Below are 16,563 nucleotides of genomic sequence, written 5' to 3'. Positions count from 1 at the left end.
AAAGACTCTTTCATTTCATACCCAAGAAGCATTTAGAAGCACGACCCGACCCGCCCATTGTAAGCACTCAGTTACGCTTTGCCGCTACTGGGCTCTGACCTTGCCTTCTGCTCAGTGGCGCCCCCTACCCGCCCCAGGCAGATACGGTTTCTTCTCCCCACATTCTCTCCTGTGGTTCGTATTTTCTCCCGACCCTAAGCCACTGCCCTGTTCCAACCACCATCACCTTTTACCTGCTACTGGGACTGCATCTCGCCTGGCTGTTGGGAAAACTGGTAACTGCGCTCCAGCAGCCTGCAGTGGTGTCTAGTGCGTTGTAGGTGCTCGACAAATATTTGTTGACTGTTGTTCCACCCTTGCCTCCCTGTAATCTCTTCACACGCACCGGGAGGCGGGCAGGGGCAGCGTCCTAAAATACAGACTGGAGCATGTAATTCTCTTGCTGAACATTCCTCCACAGCTTTCCTCCATACTCGGGAGCCTCTGCCCACCCCCCCACCCCCCCAATTACAAGTCCTGCATGACCCAGCCTTGCCTTCTTCTCCAGCCTGGCTTCCTCCTCTTACCTTCCTCTCTGTCCCAGCCCCGCCAGCCTCCTTCCCGTGAGTCCCACAGGAGACTGCAGCCAGGATGTCAGCCAGGGCTGTCTCCATCTGAAGACTTGCCCGGGGCGGGAAGGCAAACCTCCAGTGTGGCTCACTCAGCCTTCTGACAGTTTGGCGCTGGCTGTTGGCAGGAGGCCTCAGTTCCTTGCCAGGTCAGCCTCTCCATGTGGTTACTTGAGTGTCCTTATGACACGGAGAGAACAAGGAAGAAGCCACCGTATTTTTGTAACCTAGCCTCAGAACGCACATACCATCATTTCCACCACGTTCTATCAGCCACACAGACCAATGCTGCAATGCTGTGAGGCAGGGCTGCACAAAAGCATGAACAACAGGAGGCAAGAACCGCTGGAGGCCGTCTTGGAAGACGGGTACCATGTGCAGTGTGCACACGTGGGGTTACATGCGTGGGTAGTGTGTTTGTGCATGTATGGAATAGTGTGTGCATGTATGGGGTAGTGTGTTTGTGTGGGGGTAGTGTGTGTATATGTGGGGCAGTGCATGCACGCACATGGCAGTGTGTTTGTGCATGTTTGTACACATGTGTTTGTGTGCACGTGTGGGTCTGTGTGCCTACATACTGTGCATGTATGGGTGAGTGTGTTTAGATGTGTGTCGTGTTACATGTATTTATTTGTGTGGGTATATGTATGCACATATATGTTATGTATGTGTGTGTGTTTGTGTAGGTGCATTGTGTGCATGTGTGTGCATGTGAGTATATGCCTGTGCACGCGTGTGTTGTGTTTATATGTGTGCATGAGGCATGTGTGGGGGTATATGAATATGAGTGTGTGCATGCTGTGTTTGTGTGTAAATGTGTGCTGGCACACACCTGTAAGCTATGTCCCCGGCTATGTGGCAGAACCCAGAATATGTAGCTTCATGGTCCTCCCTGCATTTGGCTCTCCTTTGTCAAGGCTTCCTCCTCCGTTCATTTCTGCCTGAACATTTCAGTCTTCCTGAGCTGTGCGTTAAGCAAAAGGCTGACTCGAGCCCCTGGAAGCTGAATTCAGTGGAGAGCAGCGCCCTCTGGGGGAACCAAGGGAGATAAGTCAGGGGACCGGGATTTTCCCTGAGCGCGGGACTGACCTCTCATCTATTCTCTGGCCAGGGCAGAACCTGGAGCTCTGGGTTTACTAGGCAAGAAGCGGGCACTCCCTCCCTCCTAATAATCCAGTCATCATAGAAGCAACTCCTCTTCCTATTCAGAATGTTTCTGAAGCCAACTTTTGTGTTTGGAGGCCTTTATGCTTTTTTTCTTTTTTCCTTTTCTAAAAAGCATTTCCACTTTGTGCTTGTGAAAAGTAGCGCAGATAAACAAGTGGGTAACATGGAGAGGTGCAGCTCAACAGCTGATTCGTGTGAACAGCCGTGTGATGCTGGCCAGGCAGCAGAATGCTGCCAGCACCCCAAACACCGCCTTCCCTCCCTTCTCCTTCCTCCCAGAGTTGACCCCTCTCCTGACTTTGCAGGCAAAACGTCCTTCCTTGCCTGGTCATCACACAGCAGAAGTAACTACACATTTGTAAGGAGTAATGTTTGGAAATGCAATTATACAGATTGTTAGCTTCCTAGGGCTGCCACCACAAATTACCACAAGCTTGGTGGCTTAAAACAGTGGAAGTTGATTCTCAGCTCTGGAGCCAGAGTCTGGAACCAACGTGTTCGCAGGGCCGAGCTCCTTCCAAAGGCTCTGCGAGGGGTCCTTCTGCACCTCACCCGGCTCCCAGCAGCCCTTGGGTCGGGGCAGCGCAGTCCAGCTGCTGCCTCCGTCTTCACACGGCCTCCTCCCCTGTGTCTCTGTGTGTCCAAGTCTCCTTTCCTTTCTCTTATAAAAAATGCTAATCATTGGGTCTAGGGTCCACCCTAAACCCAGCATGATTTCATCTCAAGATACTTAACTAATGACCTCTGTGAGACCCTGTTTCCAAATTAGGACACAGTCTAAGGTTCCAGGTAGACATGAATTTTTAGGAGACACTATTTCATTCACTCAATACAATACGTATTATGTTGTGTTTGACTTCTTTTGTTCAACATTATATTGTTATTGATTAATTTTTAGAGATAGTGGAAGAGAGGGAGGGGTGGAAGGGAGGGGAAGAGAGGGAGAGAGAGAGAGATTGATTTGTTGCTACACCTATATACTGGTTCATTCCTGTGTTTGCCCTGACCAGGCATCGAACCCAAAATCTTGGTGTTTGGGGTTCCAGACAAACTGGACTACCTGGCAAGGTTCTCAACATTGCATGTAAAAGACTCACCCATACTGTTGAATGTAGCTGTATCGTATTCATTTTCATTGCCGTGTAGTCTTCCATTGTGTGGTGACATCACAGTGCAGTTCAGATGGGGAGGTACCACTGCGAAGCTGACCTTTAGGTTCAAGGGCTCTCAGACAGACCTCTCCACAGACCTCTTCCAAGGCTCTGGGAGGAGCCCTAGCCCTCTGAGCCCATGGTCAAACTGTTTTCACATGATTTGCAAAAGTAATTGATCACATTTTCTTGTGTCAGCTACATGGTTCCCAGGTGATTGCCCTGGACAGAAGCTCCAGGCGAATGCTAACTGGCAGTGGCCAGAGCAGACACCCTCGTCGTGTGTCTGACCCCGGGCGGGGCTGCCAGTCCTCCATCCGGAGTGTGATGGCATCTGTGGGTCTCCACGGGGGCCCTGTATCAGGCTGAGGAAGTCCCTTCTACTTCTGGTTGTCCAATCTTTTGATCACAAAACGAGGTTGGACTTTGTCAAATGCTTTTTCTGCATCTATGGAGACGATCACGTGGTTTTTGTCCTGTATTGTATTAATATGGTGTATGGTTTGAGACTCCCAAGTTGAACCAAGATTGAATTCCTGGGATAAACCCTCTTTGTCATGGTGTATATACTTCATTTTACTTGTTGCCGAATTCACTTCACTCATTGGTCGACCATGTTTGCATCTGTATTCAGGCAGGATGAGGTTCTTCTCTTTTCACGTGATGTCCCTGGTTTGGGCTTCGGGGTACTATTGGTGTTTTCGCCTCTTTTTCTTTTTGGAAGAGTTTGTGAAGAACTGGTGTGAATTCCTCCTTAAATGTTTGTCCTCCTGATAATTCAGCTTTTGCTTTCATGATGAATTTATTTGTAAGTCTGTATTCTTCTACTTAAGAAGGGTCCCCAAATTGTGTATGTTTCAGCACCCACAAAACTGGGGTCTCCCCATGCCCATTGTATTGTTTGTGGGCCCTCGGGCTGTTTCCCTTTTGGGATGCTCAGGAACGAGGTTGCTGCGAACTTTCTTGCACACGTCTCCTGGTTCACGTGCGAACCTAACGGTGTACACCTGGAACAGAACGGCTGGGTCGGCGAGGATAACAAATGCCTCACCTGTCATCGCTTCACGCTCCTGCTAACATTGTGTGGGAGTTCCCTCACAGATGTCAGTGTGGGAGTCGGCGGGTCGCTCGCATCCTCACCGACACACGGTATTGTCCGACTTTAACATGTTTACGTGTGTGGCGGTGTTTGTCCTATCATGATTAATTTGTATTAGGTTAAACCCTGTGAAATCACCAGTGTGTGGGTCCCAATGGTCAAATATAGGCCATCTCACCAATGAAGTAGAGCAGGTCTTCATGTGGTTGATGACCATGCGGACTGACTTCTAAGGAGCGCCTGTGTTCGAGTGTTTTGCCCATAAGAATGTCCCTAGGAGCTTTGGCATCCCAGCCAGACACCGGAGCAGCCCAGGTGCACCCAGCAGCAGAATGGGTTTTAAAGAGCCGTGGGGTGCTCACAGAAAGGAATATTATTAGTCGGCAGCAGAAAGAGAATGACCTCCACATGCAACAACACAAATAAACCTCAAAAATGCTATATTGCTAAGAGGAAAGCCTGACACATTTGGGGAAAATCTGCAAAAAAAAAAAAAAAAAAAGAGCAAATGCGCTTCCGTGGATGAAATTTGTGAAATCCAGAGCATCACATCCATAGTGATGTCTCGTCCACCTCCGAGTCTTCTTCTTGTTTTAGGTGTGTCCCTTGGAGATGATGATGATTTCTGTGTAGAGTCTCACAGTCTTTGTGTCTTAACTGAACTAGGTAGCTCGCTTATTTTTCAAAATAAGAAGGATCCCCACCTTATGGAGAAAGCAGTCCTCTGATTCGGAACGCTGTGTGTTAACTAGACGCGTCTGGGTGTAGTCTGCCGGCTCAGTCAGTGCTTTGTATCGCTTCACCTCTTTTTTCCCATGTCTCCCGTCTTCTGGACTGAATTTTTAAAACTCCCACACTTTTAGTATAAAAATGTTCAAACACAGAAAAAACATGTATGAACAGTACGATGGACACCCGTCACCTCTCCACCTAGAGACGATCCTTTCTGACCTAGAACTGACCCATTTCACTGTTACACACACACGTGCATAATATGGTTTTGCAGGACCCTTTGAAGCAAAGTTGCAGAATGGACCAATTGTTTTTTATTGTCCCCTTTTCCCCACTCAATTAGTTCGACGTTGTATTAGTTTCCCAGGGCTACTGTACCAAAGTACCAACAATTAGGTGATTTAAAATCATATACATTCATTGTCTTCAGAGTTCCGGGAGCTGGAATCTCAGAAGTCAGGTTTCGGCAGGGTGGGGCTTCTCTGAATCTCGTAGGGGGACCCTCCCTGCCTCTCCCTAGCTCTTTGCCGGCGACCCTCAGCGTCTCTCCAGGCCCCCACGGCCACATGGCATCCCTGGTGTCTTCACGTCGTCTTCTCTGTGCCCACACTTGTCCTTTCTGCATGGAGACAGTCATGCTGGATCAGGGCCCACCCTGATGACCACGTTTGGATCATCTGCAAACACCTATTTCCAAATATGATCACATGGGCCGGCACCAGGGTTAGGGTTTTAGCATCTTTTGGGGGGAATGCAATTCAACCTGTAATACAAGCTACACACTCTTAATATTCTTTTAGTGGTTTTCCTAAAACTCACTGTAGGTGTCCTTGACTTCAAAGTGTTGTATGAATCCGTCCCTTCGCTCTCCTCCCAGACGGTGCAAGAACCTGAGTGCACTTGAGCCTGTCGACCTCTCCTGCGTCTTAAGCCACTGTGGTAATATTCCTTAATTACATGTATTTTAAACCCTATTAGCATTATTATTGTTTTATGATCATTTAAAACAAAAATGGGCCCTGGCTGGAGTAGCTCAGTGGATTGAGCGCAGGCTGCGAACCAAAGTGTCGCAGGTTCAATTCCCAGTCAGGGCACATGTCTGGGTTGCAGGCCACGGCCCCCAGCAACCGCACATTGATGTTTCTCCCTCTCTCTCTTCCTCCCTCCCTTCCCTCTCTAAAAATAAATAAATAAAATCTTTTTTAAAATGGTCGTATTCATAGAACATTTTTTAAACTGGTATCCAAAGAATTGAAAAAACTTCAGTTAGAACAATTATTCCAATGAAAGATTTTACAAGAAGTCTGACTTTTCCTATTTTGATTTTTTCATCAGTAATCATTTTCCCTGGTAATACAGGGTGGGCAAAAGTAGGTTTACAGTTGGAATACCAAAACATCGTAATAATGCAAGAATAAACTGTTGTCACAAACTCACAACTGTAGACCTACTTTTGCCCACCCTGTGTATCAGCAATCAAGTCCTGCCAGCGGATGCTGGGAAGTGAACTGGGTGATGAAGGGCGATGCTGGGGCCCAGCCTGTGCCCTTCTCCTTGTGGTGCCTGGGAGGTGTAGGGAGGGGTGGGGGAGGGCGGGAAACAGCCTGGGCTGCCCAGGGCAGCTGCCAGGCGGGAGGAGGGGCAGTGAGGGGGCCGGTGCTGAGGTGCTGAGCCCTGAGACCTCAGAGGGCGGAGCTGGGCTTCAGGACCATTCGGGGAAGGGAAGGAAGTGAGGAAGAGCACTGAGGCCGCATCCCAGGGGGAGGACGGAGGATGGGAGAAATGGCCTTCCCACGGTGGCCCCACCTACCCGCTGCCCACTTCAGGAATGAGCTTAAGGAGAAGAGACTGGAAACCAGGCCTCCACCAGCTCCCAGGAGCTGCGCTCTCCCCTCCCTGCACGCCCCCCCTCGCTGTTCTGGCCCCAGAGGTTTGAGCCAGGTGGAGCCTCCACCCTCCCAGCAGCCAAATAAACACAACAGAAAGTTTGAGTGAAAAATCCACTTTAATAATCTAGCTTCAGCTCAGCTGAGAACTTCCCCTCTCAAGTGGAAGAGAAGTTTTTCCAAGAGGCCTCAATCCACCAAGAGGTTTCGGCTCACAGAAGGGTACAGCTCAAAAAAGCCCTAAAACGGGAGGCAAATGGGATCTGGAGTCAGTGGAGGCCAGCTGGGGTGGCCCCCCCACTCGCCTCCCGCCAACAGAGGCCCCAGCAAGAGAAGCGCAGTTGTTTCTCCCACGCATGACCACGGCCCCAGTCTTCCCACCCCTGGCCCCTCCTCTGTCCCCTCATTATCCTCTGGGGGTTGATCGGGGCCCCTGAGCCTTGAGAAAAATTGGAGACCCTTCTTTTTCTACATGTTAGCACCGAGATGACCGGTCCTAGGCCAGAGGACTAGCTGGCCATTTCATGGTGGTGCTGTTGTCAGGGCAACCAACCCCGGCACCGCAGAGGGAGGGAGCCTAGCCAGAGGGTGGTGGGGGGCGGGGGGAGTCACCTTGAAGAGGGTGATGGTCTGGAGGACTCCGGTGGTGCAGGCCGTCTCCCGGATGGAGTGCATGGCCAGCTGCGGGCTGCCTAAATCCACCACGCGCAGCCCCAGCCTGGAGGCTAAGATGGGGCCAATGGTGGTCCCGCAGGGGGAGTCGTTCCGGACCATGAGATCCTGGGGACAGGCGAAGGGGTTTATGAGCAACATGCAGTCTGCGCCATTTAAGTCCAAGAAGGGAGCCACCTTACAGCTGCAGGGCTGAAGGGGCTGGGCAGGTGGTCTCCTTCTGCCCCCTCGGAAAGCAGACGCGACCAGCATAGAATCACAAAACCCGCATTAAATGGCAGGCCCAGGGACAGTACATTCTGACCTAGTCCTCTTCTCCCCATCTACACTACCACCACCTTGGTTCCAGCTACCACCATCTTGCTTCCCATACAGAATCCACTTTCGCCCCAGCTGGTGTGGCTCAGGTGGTTGGAGTGTTGCCCCGCAGGCGGCAGGGCTGCGGGTTCGATACCTGGGCAGGGCACAGGCCTAGGTTGCGGGTTCTATCTCTGGTGGAGGTGTGTACGAGAAGGCAACCAATCCACGTTACTACCTTACATCAGTATCTCTTTCTCTCCCTCCTCTCTCTCTCAAAAAGCAATGAAATAAGATGTCCTTGGGTGAGAATAAAAACCAACCAACAACAACAACAAGAAAACCCAACCGCACGGTTTAAAAACCACCGGGAGTGTCCACCCTGCATCCTGCCTTCCTGCTACTCTCCCACACGGGCTACATTACGCATTCCTTGCTAGGTGTTTACAAATCTTTTTTTTTTTTACTGAAGTAGAGAGATGGGAAGGGAGGAAGAGAGGGAGGGAAACATCAATGTGTAGTTGTCTCTCACGTGCCCAACTGGGGACCTGGCCTGCAACCCAGGCAAGTGCCCCGACCGGGAATGAATCAGTGACCTTTGGGTTCGCAGGCCGGCACCCAACCCACCGAGCCACTCCAGCCAGGGCTGGTTGTTTACATGTTGTAAAGCATCTGTCGCATTCGACTCGATCCCAAAGCCAGAACCATGCTGGATTCTCAAAATGTTGTCTCCAAACAGTATATTTCGGCGGGAGATGGCATGTGCAATGATCAGCTAACTTCCTATCTGGCGACCTCATGATGTGGGTCTTGGTTGTCATCAATTCCCAGGGCCTGAAGGCCATGGATCATGGGGCCAAGGCGGGGCCCCTGGAGACCGGGGCAACAGGCTGGAGCAGCGGTGGCAGCAAACCACGGGACCCCTGCCTCCACGTGGCACAGCCTCTCAGCTTTGGAGCCATTACCAGGCCTGGCCACACCCGCCCCTCAAAATATTACTCCTTATTTCACCTGGTCACCCAAGAGACCTAGTATAGATTACTGTTTTCACTCCCGTTTATAAAACATCCACTCTGGAGCCCATGGATCAAGGAGTAATTTTGACTCTCAAGTCTTATTATTTAAGAAATACATTTTGGCCCTGGCTGCTGTGGTTCAGTGGACTGAGCACTGGCCTGGGAACTAGAGGGTCACCAGTTCAATCCCAGTCAGGGCACATGCCTGGGTTGCAGGCCGGGTCCCCAGCTGGGTGCATGCAAGGGGCAACCACACAATGATATTTCTTTCTCCTTCCTCTCTCTTCTCTCTAAAATAAATAAATAAAATCTTTTAAAATCATTTTTCTCTTTTTTTAAAGATTTTATTTATTTTTGGGGGGCTGGATTGGGAGTAAAAGGGAGAAAACTGTATTTGAACAATGATTAAAATAAAATTTTTAAAAAATATTTTATTTATTATTTATTTTTAGAGAGGGAAGGGAGGGAGAAAGATAAAGAGAGAGAAACATCAATGTGAGGTTGCTGGGGGCCATGGCCTGCAACCCAGGCATGTGCCCTGACTGAGGAATCGAACCTGCAATGCCTGGTTCGCAGCCTGCGCTCAATCCACTGAGCTACGCCAGCCAGGGCAAAATAAATAAATAAAATCTTATAAAAAGAAAGAAAACGGACACTCGGAGCTCCAAGCTCCCCAGTCCTGGAGTTCCCTTACGGAGGTCCCCAGGGTGTGTACGAGAGTCACAGAGGAGCCGGGGGAGCTGGCTGGGAAAAGGGCAGGACTAACTCACCACGTGCCTTTAACCGTCAGAGAAACCCAGCAGAACAGCCACTGTTACCAGCCCCCGTTTCACAGGAGCACAAACTGAGACTCCGGGAAATTAGGAGACTAGTCCGAGGCCACAGGGCTGGCTAGCACCATGTCTGACTCAGCGCCCATCCCAGCTCTGCCTGCACTCAAAACCCCTGTTGTCCTCACTCCACTGCAACCCCCTCCACTGAAGGCTGTCTACCATGCTCCCTGCTCACTGGGGGCTGGCCTGCCTGTACCCCCAGCACCCCCGTCAGGTGGGGCCCGCCCTCACCTGCAGGGGCACCCCGACGTTGTTGGCCACCTTGCGGATCAGGGCCTCTGAGACCGCGTTGGAGGCGTAGCGCTGCTTGCTGTTCACCTTGATCACGGGACCCTGGGGAGAGGGGGCCGGGGGTCGAGAGTGAGGCCCAGACGAGGCCCGGACCTGGCCAGGCCGGCGGGTCCTGGAAAGGCAACGGGAGCACCTCACCTTGTGGAATAAGGGCCGGTGGTTCTCCTCATGCTTGTCCCTGTGGGAGACAGTTTAAGGGCAGGGGATGGCAAACGGGAGCTGGGCCTGTGGCCGCCCACCAACTCTCCCACCCACGGCAGGCATCACTAGTGGGTCGAGGTGCGTTCTCCCACCAGGCCGGCAGGACCCCGCAGCTACGCCAGGGACCCAGGCAGCCTGTAGCAGCAGGTGGAGATGAGTTTGCAGAGAGGGAGTCCATTCAACATGCCTGGCTTAGGGCTTCGGTGACTTGCCCAGGCTCGGCCCGGGAGCCGTGGAAAGGAAGTCCCTAGTGAACCTCCCAGTGGATGAGGCGGGGGGGGGAGGGCTGTGGAGCCCAGGGCTCGGGTCTCCGGCTGAGTGAGGACAGTGTGACTGCCAGCCCAGCCCGGCACTCACACGTAGTTGGGGTGCACGGCATGGGCCATGTCCGCGCTGATCATGTAGGACTTGGGGATGGCTTCCTCGAAGGCCGTCAGGTGCTGGGACGAGGCCGAGATCCGCCGCAGCACCAGCTCCGTCAGCAGGGACTGGGCCCCCTGGGCACTCTCAGACCCCACCTGGCAACGGCAGAGACCTGGCTCCGGGGGTCTGCGCTGAGGGCCTGAGTCAGAGGCTGGGGGGAGGGGCCCGGCACCCACACTGGCCCAGGACTCCAGTGAGCCAGCAGGGTCCTGTCTGCAACCTCCCCAACCCTCTGTCACCAGAGCCCTGACGGTGGGCTGGGTCAGACTAATCCTCAGTCATTTTGGGGGCAGAAGCGCGCTTCCTGGTGGGGCCCCTTCGTCCTCCCTTGGCGTTTGTGACCAGGGCTCAGCACGCGTGCCCCACCACGAGGATGAGTCTTCTCTCACGCGTGTGACGGAGACTCTGACCGTCCGTGACACCGTCCATAATGCAACACCAAAGCTACCGCTAAGCACGTGACTCCCAGGGAAGGATGACGCTCCTGGCTCCCCCTGAAGCTACGCGTGGCCACGCTAAGCTCTGGGCAATCAGTGCAGGCAGTGGTGAATGCCACCTTTGGGATGGGCCCGTCCATGGGCATGTATGCCCATCCTCCATGCGCCCTTTTCTCCCCTGCTACTGACTCAGAACAGATGTGACGGCATGGGCTGGAACAGCCACGCTGGATCCGGACACAGAAGCCCCGTGTCCGGGAGGGCAAAGACCCGTCCTGAGTGGCTAACTCTGACCTGTGCGGCCCCATGAGAGAGAGCTAGCCAGCTGTTCCCATTCTGTTACAGCGCCCGGGAGTGCCCCCAACACAAGCAGGCACAACGCACTGAGCCCTGGGGCTCTGAGGCTGGAAGGGCACCGTCCACGTGGCACAGAGAAACGGGAGAGGGATGGTAACACTAGAGGCAGATAAATGCTGAGCCGGAGCGAACCGGTGCTACGGAGGCACAGGCAGTGTCTCACCGTGGGTGCCTGGCGCAGGCTGGCCGTGCAAGGCCCCCCGGAGCCCCCCACATACCTCTTCGTTGTCGTAGAGGGCAATCACGCGCACGTGCGGATCCGAGGCCAGGGAGGCAGGGGCTGCGCAGGAGTCGATCAAGGCCTGGTTTGGGGAGGGATCCAGAGCATCGTCCTCACCCCTCACGCTTCCAAAACAGCCCACCAGCACTTCGGAGGGGCCACCCCAACCTTCCTGCTGTCGCCCTGGCCAGCGGGAAGCAGTGGGAAGCATGGGCTTTTACTGGCCTTCCCCTCCGAGGGTGCTGCCTGGGAGCAGGGGGCGGGTTCCTCTGGGGTGAGAGAAGCACCCTTGGGGTGCCCTTCTCCCACATTTCCCCATGCAGAAGACAGGCGGGTGTGTAAGGTGAGGGGGGAGGACTGGGAGTCCCATAAAGTCAAAGAGCCACACAGATCATGCAAACTGAGGGGCCTCAGTGAAAAGATTGGGGCCCAAGAGCGTGCAGAAGGTCACAAGCTAAGTGTTCACAAGCTAAGTAACGCAGAACGAACACTAGTGACACAGAAGGGCACAAAGGGAGCTCCATCAAGGTGGCATGACTGGCTAGCTTAGGGTAGAAGCGGGTCCAATTCCCAGGTCTGGCTTTGGTCTCAACTACAGCCCAGAGCCTGTCTCTAAGAACAGGATGGGGAGGGAAGAAGAGGCGTGAAAAGGGCAGGGGGAGGGGAGAGTGAAGAAGGAGAGAAGGTGGGAATGTCAAGGTGGCTGGGAGGAAGAGAGACCACACCCTGAGACCCCAAGGCACAGAGAAAGCCGGTGGGCTTAAGTCCGGGGGGCAGGGGTAGGCAGGAGCAGAGGGAGGTGAGCGATACTGCCTGATGGGCTACGGCACAGGTGGCAAACACGAGGCCCATGGGCCAAATCCAGCCCCCCACCTTGTTTTATCCGGCCCAGCACCTGGTGTCTACCTGGCAGCAGCACCCAGCTCTCGCTTAACTGTTAAGGAGCAGTTACATTTACACAGTCCTAAGTTACATTTGGCCTTTTGAAGGCAGCTGCGAGGCTGACGTGGCCCCTGTGAAAATGAGTTTGACACCCCTGGGCTAACTTAAAAGGCAGGCAGCGGGAGCAGGGTGAGGACGAGACACTGTGGTGCCTGAAACAAGCTCTCAGCCTTCCCCCTGCAGCCCCCGCGCCCAGCCCAGTGCAGGGATGGAGCCGAGAGCAGTGGCGCTCAGGCTGCAGCATTCAGGCCCCTGCCCGAGGTCCACGGGCGCCAGTAGACTGCGGGGCCGGCCGGCAGCTGTCTCATGGCTCGCTGGGGCTGGGGGCAGTCCCCGCACCCCAACATCCCACCTCTTCTGGCACTGTGTGCTGCCTGGGGGTGTCCCAGCCCCTCACCTGCAGGGCACAGAAGCAGCTATGCAGGTTGTCCAGGCGAGGGGCAAAGATGAACTCCTCATAGGCACCACCCAAGACCTAGAAAGACAGGACAGTCAGCCTGACCTTTAAACCCTCATCCCAACTTACCAGCTTTCCCCTGCTCTCAAGGGCTGGAGCTGGAGCTGCCTCTTTGGCTCCTTGCGCAACCCCTCCCTGACCTCTGGCTTAGGGCTGCGGAGCTGCTGTGCGGGGCTGAGTGGGGAATGGGGTGGGGCTGAGGCCGAGGGACAGGAGTCGCAGGCCTGTGGTTCCTGAGCAGATCCTACAGGACAGGAAGAGGGTGGGACCGACCGGTCACAACAGTTGAGGACATGAGCAAAGGAGACCAGCCAAGACACGGGCACTCAGTGCACGTTCAAACAGGATGGAACGTCCAGAGCCTTAGCCGTCTCATGCGGTCGGGAACCGGGAGGGACGCGAGGGCAGACTCCAGGAACAGGCCACCTCGAGGCCTCTGGCCCTCAGAGCTCAGAGCCAGCGTGAGTCACAGTGGACAGGGCCGCCTGGAGTAGAAGCTCCCAGGGAATCTGTGGAAAAACTGATTCCCAGGCCCCACGCCAGAGTCGGAGGAGGCCGGTCTGGAGTGGGAAGCAGCCCTTTTCTGAGAACCACGGCCCTGCAGGCAGAGGTGGGTGGGGCCTGCTGGGAAGAACAGGAAGGAGTGTATCTGGGGGACTGGCAGAGCTGCTGAGTGCTTCAGGGGACACGCTGAGACCCCCGAGGTCTCCCCCCAGCCGAGTTCCTGGAGCCGACCCTCACCGCGGGCTGGGTGTCAGCCAGGCAGAGCTCCATCTCCAAGATGTCCTCGGGACTCAGCCCCAGGTGGCCACACAGCAGGGAAATGAGGACCGAGTGGTGCCGGTCATCCTGCAGGGCAGAAGGATGCTGGTGGGAGGGTCTGCTCTCCCCCTCCCCTCCCCAGGAGACAGGTCCCCTCCCCACCTGCTCACCCTTCCCTGTGAGCAGGGGACTGTCTTACTGTAGCACTGAGAGGCCCTGGCTCAGGGGTCCCTTTCTCCAGCTCCTCCTGGATGGCTGTGGCCAGAATGGGGACTCTGTGGAGAGACACAGGAGGAGGGGTTGTGGGGAGGGCTAGAGGGCACCCTGAGCTCAGGCATCTCCTGCTGGGGCCCTTGGACATCAACTGGGTCCCAAGAGGGGCACCTGACTGTGGCCACCACCAGGCAGCATCCTCCCAGGTGCCACCGGGGCCATCTATCACCTGGTGCCACGCCCGCCCCTCCTGTTCACCACAGCCCGTGCCCAGTCTCACAAGTGCATTTCCATGTTGGGCCCAAAGTTCTCGTTGACATTTCGCTGCAGATGGATGGCCAGGTGCGGGATGCGAAGGATGGGCCGGTCCACGTGCACCAGCCGCTGCTCCAGTCGGCCTGAGGTAGGGCACTGTGGCCAGGCGGGCCTGGTCAGCCCAGGGGGCCTCTCAAGCACAGCTGGTTAAAGCCCCCACTTCACACAGATTAAACAAGCTGGTCCTGGACTGCCCCTCCCCGCCCTCCCCAGGGCAGGTCTCCACAGGCACCCTGAAGGAAGGTGACAGTCGATCTTCAGGCAGCAGAAACTGAGAACCTCCCAGGTTCAACCCGTTACTACCTTGACAATGACGCGTCCAGCCAAGGTCAGGTCACGGTCAAACCAGGTGCTCCAGATCCCACCACCATAGGTCTCCACACCAACCTGCTGGAAGCCCACCTGGCTGCGCCGGGACCGCCGTTTCACCTGAGGGTGGAGGCGGGGAACGAGAAGTCAGAGAATGCGGAGGGACGTGGTTTGGAGATGAGACAGGCTGTTCACAAGCTAAGTAACGCAGAACGAACACCAGTGACACAGAAGGGCCCAAAGTATGGAGGAAGAGGGCAAAAAGCCTTAGTCCCTGCTCCTTGGAATGGTGTCCCCAAGATGTACCTCCTGTCACCCCCCGCCATTACAACACAGCCCAAGTTCCTTACCCGAAGGCAGGGGCTGTCCGTGTGAGCACCAATGAGACTAAAACCATTGCCGGGAACATACTGGCCTCCCACAGCAAAAGCGATGATAGTGGAGGAGTTCCTGGTCAGGAAGTACTGGTCGTGGGGGGAGAGGGAGAGGGTTGTTGAATTGGATTAACCAGCAAACTGGCACACAGGACTTTGAGCCCCAGCCTAGGGACCTGCCTTTTGGTCCCCACCCCACCCCTAGTACCTTGCTCTCCGGCTTGATATCCCAGGTGTCTGTCTCCTTGAGTTCACGGAAGCCAGCCTGGAGAAGGCGGCTGCGACACTCGGCCACAACTGTAGGTAAAGAACCCACTTTTAGCGCAATGGAAGCCGGTAGGGGGCATCCTACCCTCCTCTGTTGCCTGGGTCACTTACCGTGGAAAGGAGAGGGGCTCCGGTTCACAAACTTCAGGAGCTCCCGGGCCGCAGCCTGCACCGCCTCTTTTCGGGCCCTGCCGCTCATGGCCACCTAGGGGAGAAGGGTGCTCAGAGTCTCCGGGGACTTCCACTCAAAGCCCCAAAGTGACCGCTCCAAGGCTCAGACCTCTACTTCCTCCCCTAGCGGGACGGAGACACACCCCTGCCAAGCGGAGCTTACCACTCTGCGGATAGCTTCGACCCTCCAGCAGAAGTATCACAGCCCCAGCAGCGGTCTCCGCACACTCCGCCAAGACGCCGCGCCCCCTAGCCCTTAGCACCGCCCCCTAAGTCCCAACCCCTAGGGGCCCGCCCCGCTGAGAAATCCGGGTCGGTCCCCAACTCTTGAACTCCCAGGCCGGTCCCTGACTCTGAGCCCTCCAGCACTACGTGCGCGGTCCCTTTTCTAAATTCAAGTCCTGTTCTCCAGGGAATACCCTATCTCCCCTCCACCCCTCTCTCCGGTCCACCAGTCTCTCGCAGTCCACCCCTTTCCAACCCCAGGGAGGTCAGGCCATCCGGGGCCGAACTTTCGGTTTTGTCTTGGGGCCGGCTCGGCCCCCACCCTAGAGCGCTGCTGAGCTTGGCCCGATCCAGAGCCGGGCTGGGTCTGAGTTAGAAATTCGAGCGGGACCCGCGGTAGCCACCTACCTGCATCGGTCCCACTCGTGGGCTGGACTTGACTGGTCCGGGCCCAGTGCTTGGCCAGCCCCACCTCCCGCTACCAGGTCCGTCCCGCCCCGCGCCGCGCCGCGCCGGCCTCGCCGTCCGCCCCGCCCCCGCCGTCCGCCCCGCCCCCGCTGCGCACTCCGCAGGGACCGCGGGGGCCCTCTGCCGCACGGGAGGTGGTAGGACAGCCACCAACCAACTCCCGGATCTCTCCAGGAGGTCGGAAAGTCAGAAAAAACTCGACCCTGCCCGCTCACCTGGTCGGACGGGCACTGCACAAAGTGCTCTCTCTCGCCACAGGCACCCTGTGATGATAAAAACACATGGTTAATGGTCGTGGAGCGCTCACCACGACCTTCAGCTTCATGATAAAGCTTCATGTGCCCTATCTTTAATCTTCACACCTGCCCTGTCAACTTTGTACTTTTTACTGCCATCATTTTATACGTGAACAAACCCTACGTAGAAAGACCAGTAACCTTGTCCCAGGTAGTAGATGGCAGAGGTGGGCTTTGGATTCAATTCCAGAGGCCTGGGACAACCCATTCTCCGATCTTTCCTAGGCCTTTCTTTTTCTTGGTAAGTCTTATGTTACATGGGAGGCCCCTGAGGGGTAGAGAAGTTAATGACTTGCCCAAGATCACACAGCTGTTTGGAGGCATCTGGGGTTTGACTCTGATGTATGTACTCTTTCCACATCTTACGACAGGAA

General features: G+C 55.1%; 1 protein-coding gene across 1 annotated transcript; it reads right to left on the bottom strand.

Moving 5' to 3' along the window:
• Nucleotides 1–6,743: 6,743 nt before the first annotated feature.
• LOC114494188 (aspartyl aminopeptidase) lies at nt 6,744–15,947 on the bottom strand. Its single transcript, XM_028509102.2, has 15 exons — nt 15,834–15,947; nt 15,141–15,234; nt 14,971–15,059; nt 14,739–14,852; nt 14,383–14,508; nt 14,045–14,175; nt 13,751–13,826; nt 13,531–13,638; nt 12,730–12,807; nt 11,389–11,472; nt 10,311–10,471; nt 9,891–9,930; nt 9,693–9,794; nt 7,256–7,423; nt 6,744–6,883 (listed from the first exon to the last, which is right to left on the bottom strand). Exons 1-15 carry the CDS (start codon nt 15,837–15,839, stop codon nt 6,833–6,835), a joined length of 1,428 nt encoding a protein of 475 aa, XP_028364903.1. The 5' UTR covers nt 15,840–15,947; the 3' UTR covers nt 6,744–6,832.
• Nucleotides 15,948–16,563: the final 616 nt, after the last annotated feature.

Source organism: Phyllostomus discolor, chromosome 4, assembly GCF_004126475.2.
Source record: "Phyllostomus discolor isolate MPI-MPIP mPhyDis1 chromosome 4, mPhyDis1.pri.v3, whole genome shotgun sequence".
Taxonomy (NCBI): Eukaryota; Metazoa; Chordata; class Mammalia; order Chiroptera; family Phyllostomidae; genus Phyllostomus; species Phyllostomus discolor.
This window is presented reverse-complemented; position numbering and strand designations above follow the sequence as displayed.

Bases quoted from the DNA above. Each gene is read 5' to 3' on its own strand.
- LOC114494188 (XM_028509102.2), bottom strand. The intron at 14,176-14,382 runs GTAGTAACGGGT...GCCTGGCCACAG, and splicing joins CTGGACGCGTCATTGTCAAG to TGCCCTACCTCAGGCCGACT. The intron at 7,424-9,692 runs GTGAGGGCGGGC...GCCTGTCCCCAG, and splicing joins ACGTCGGGGTGCCCCTGCAG to GATCTCATGGTCCGGAACGA.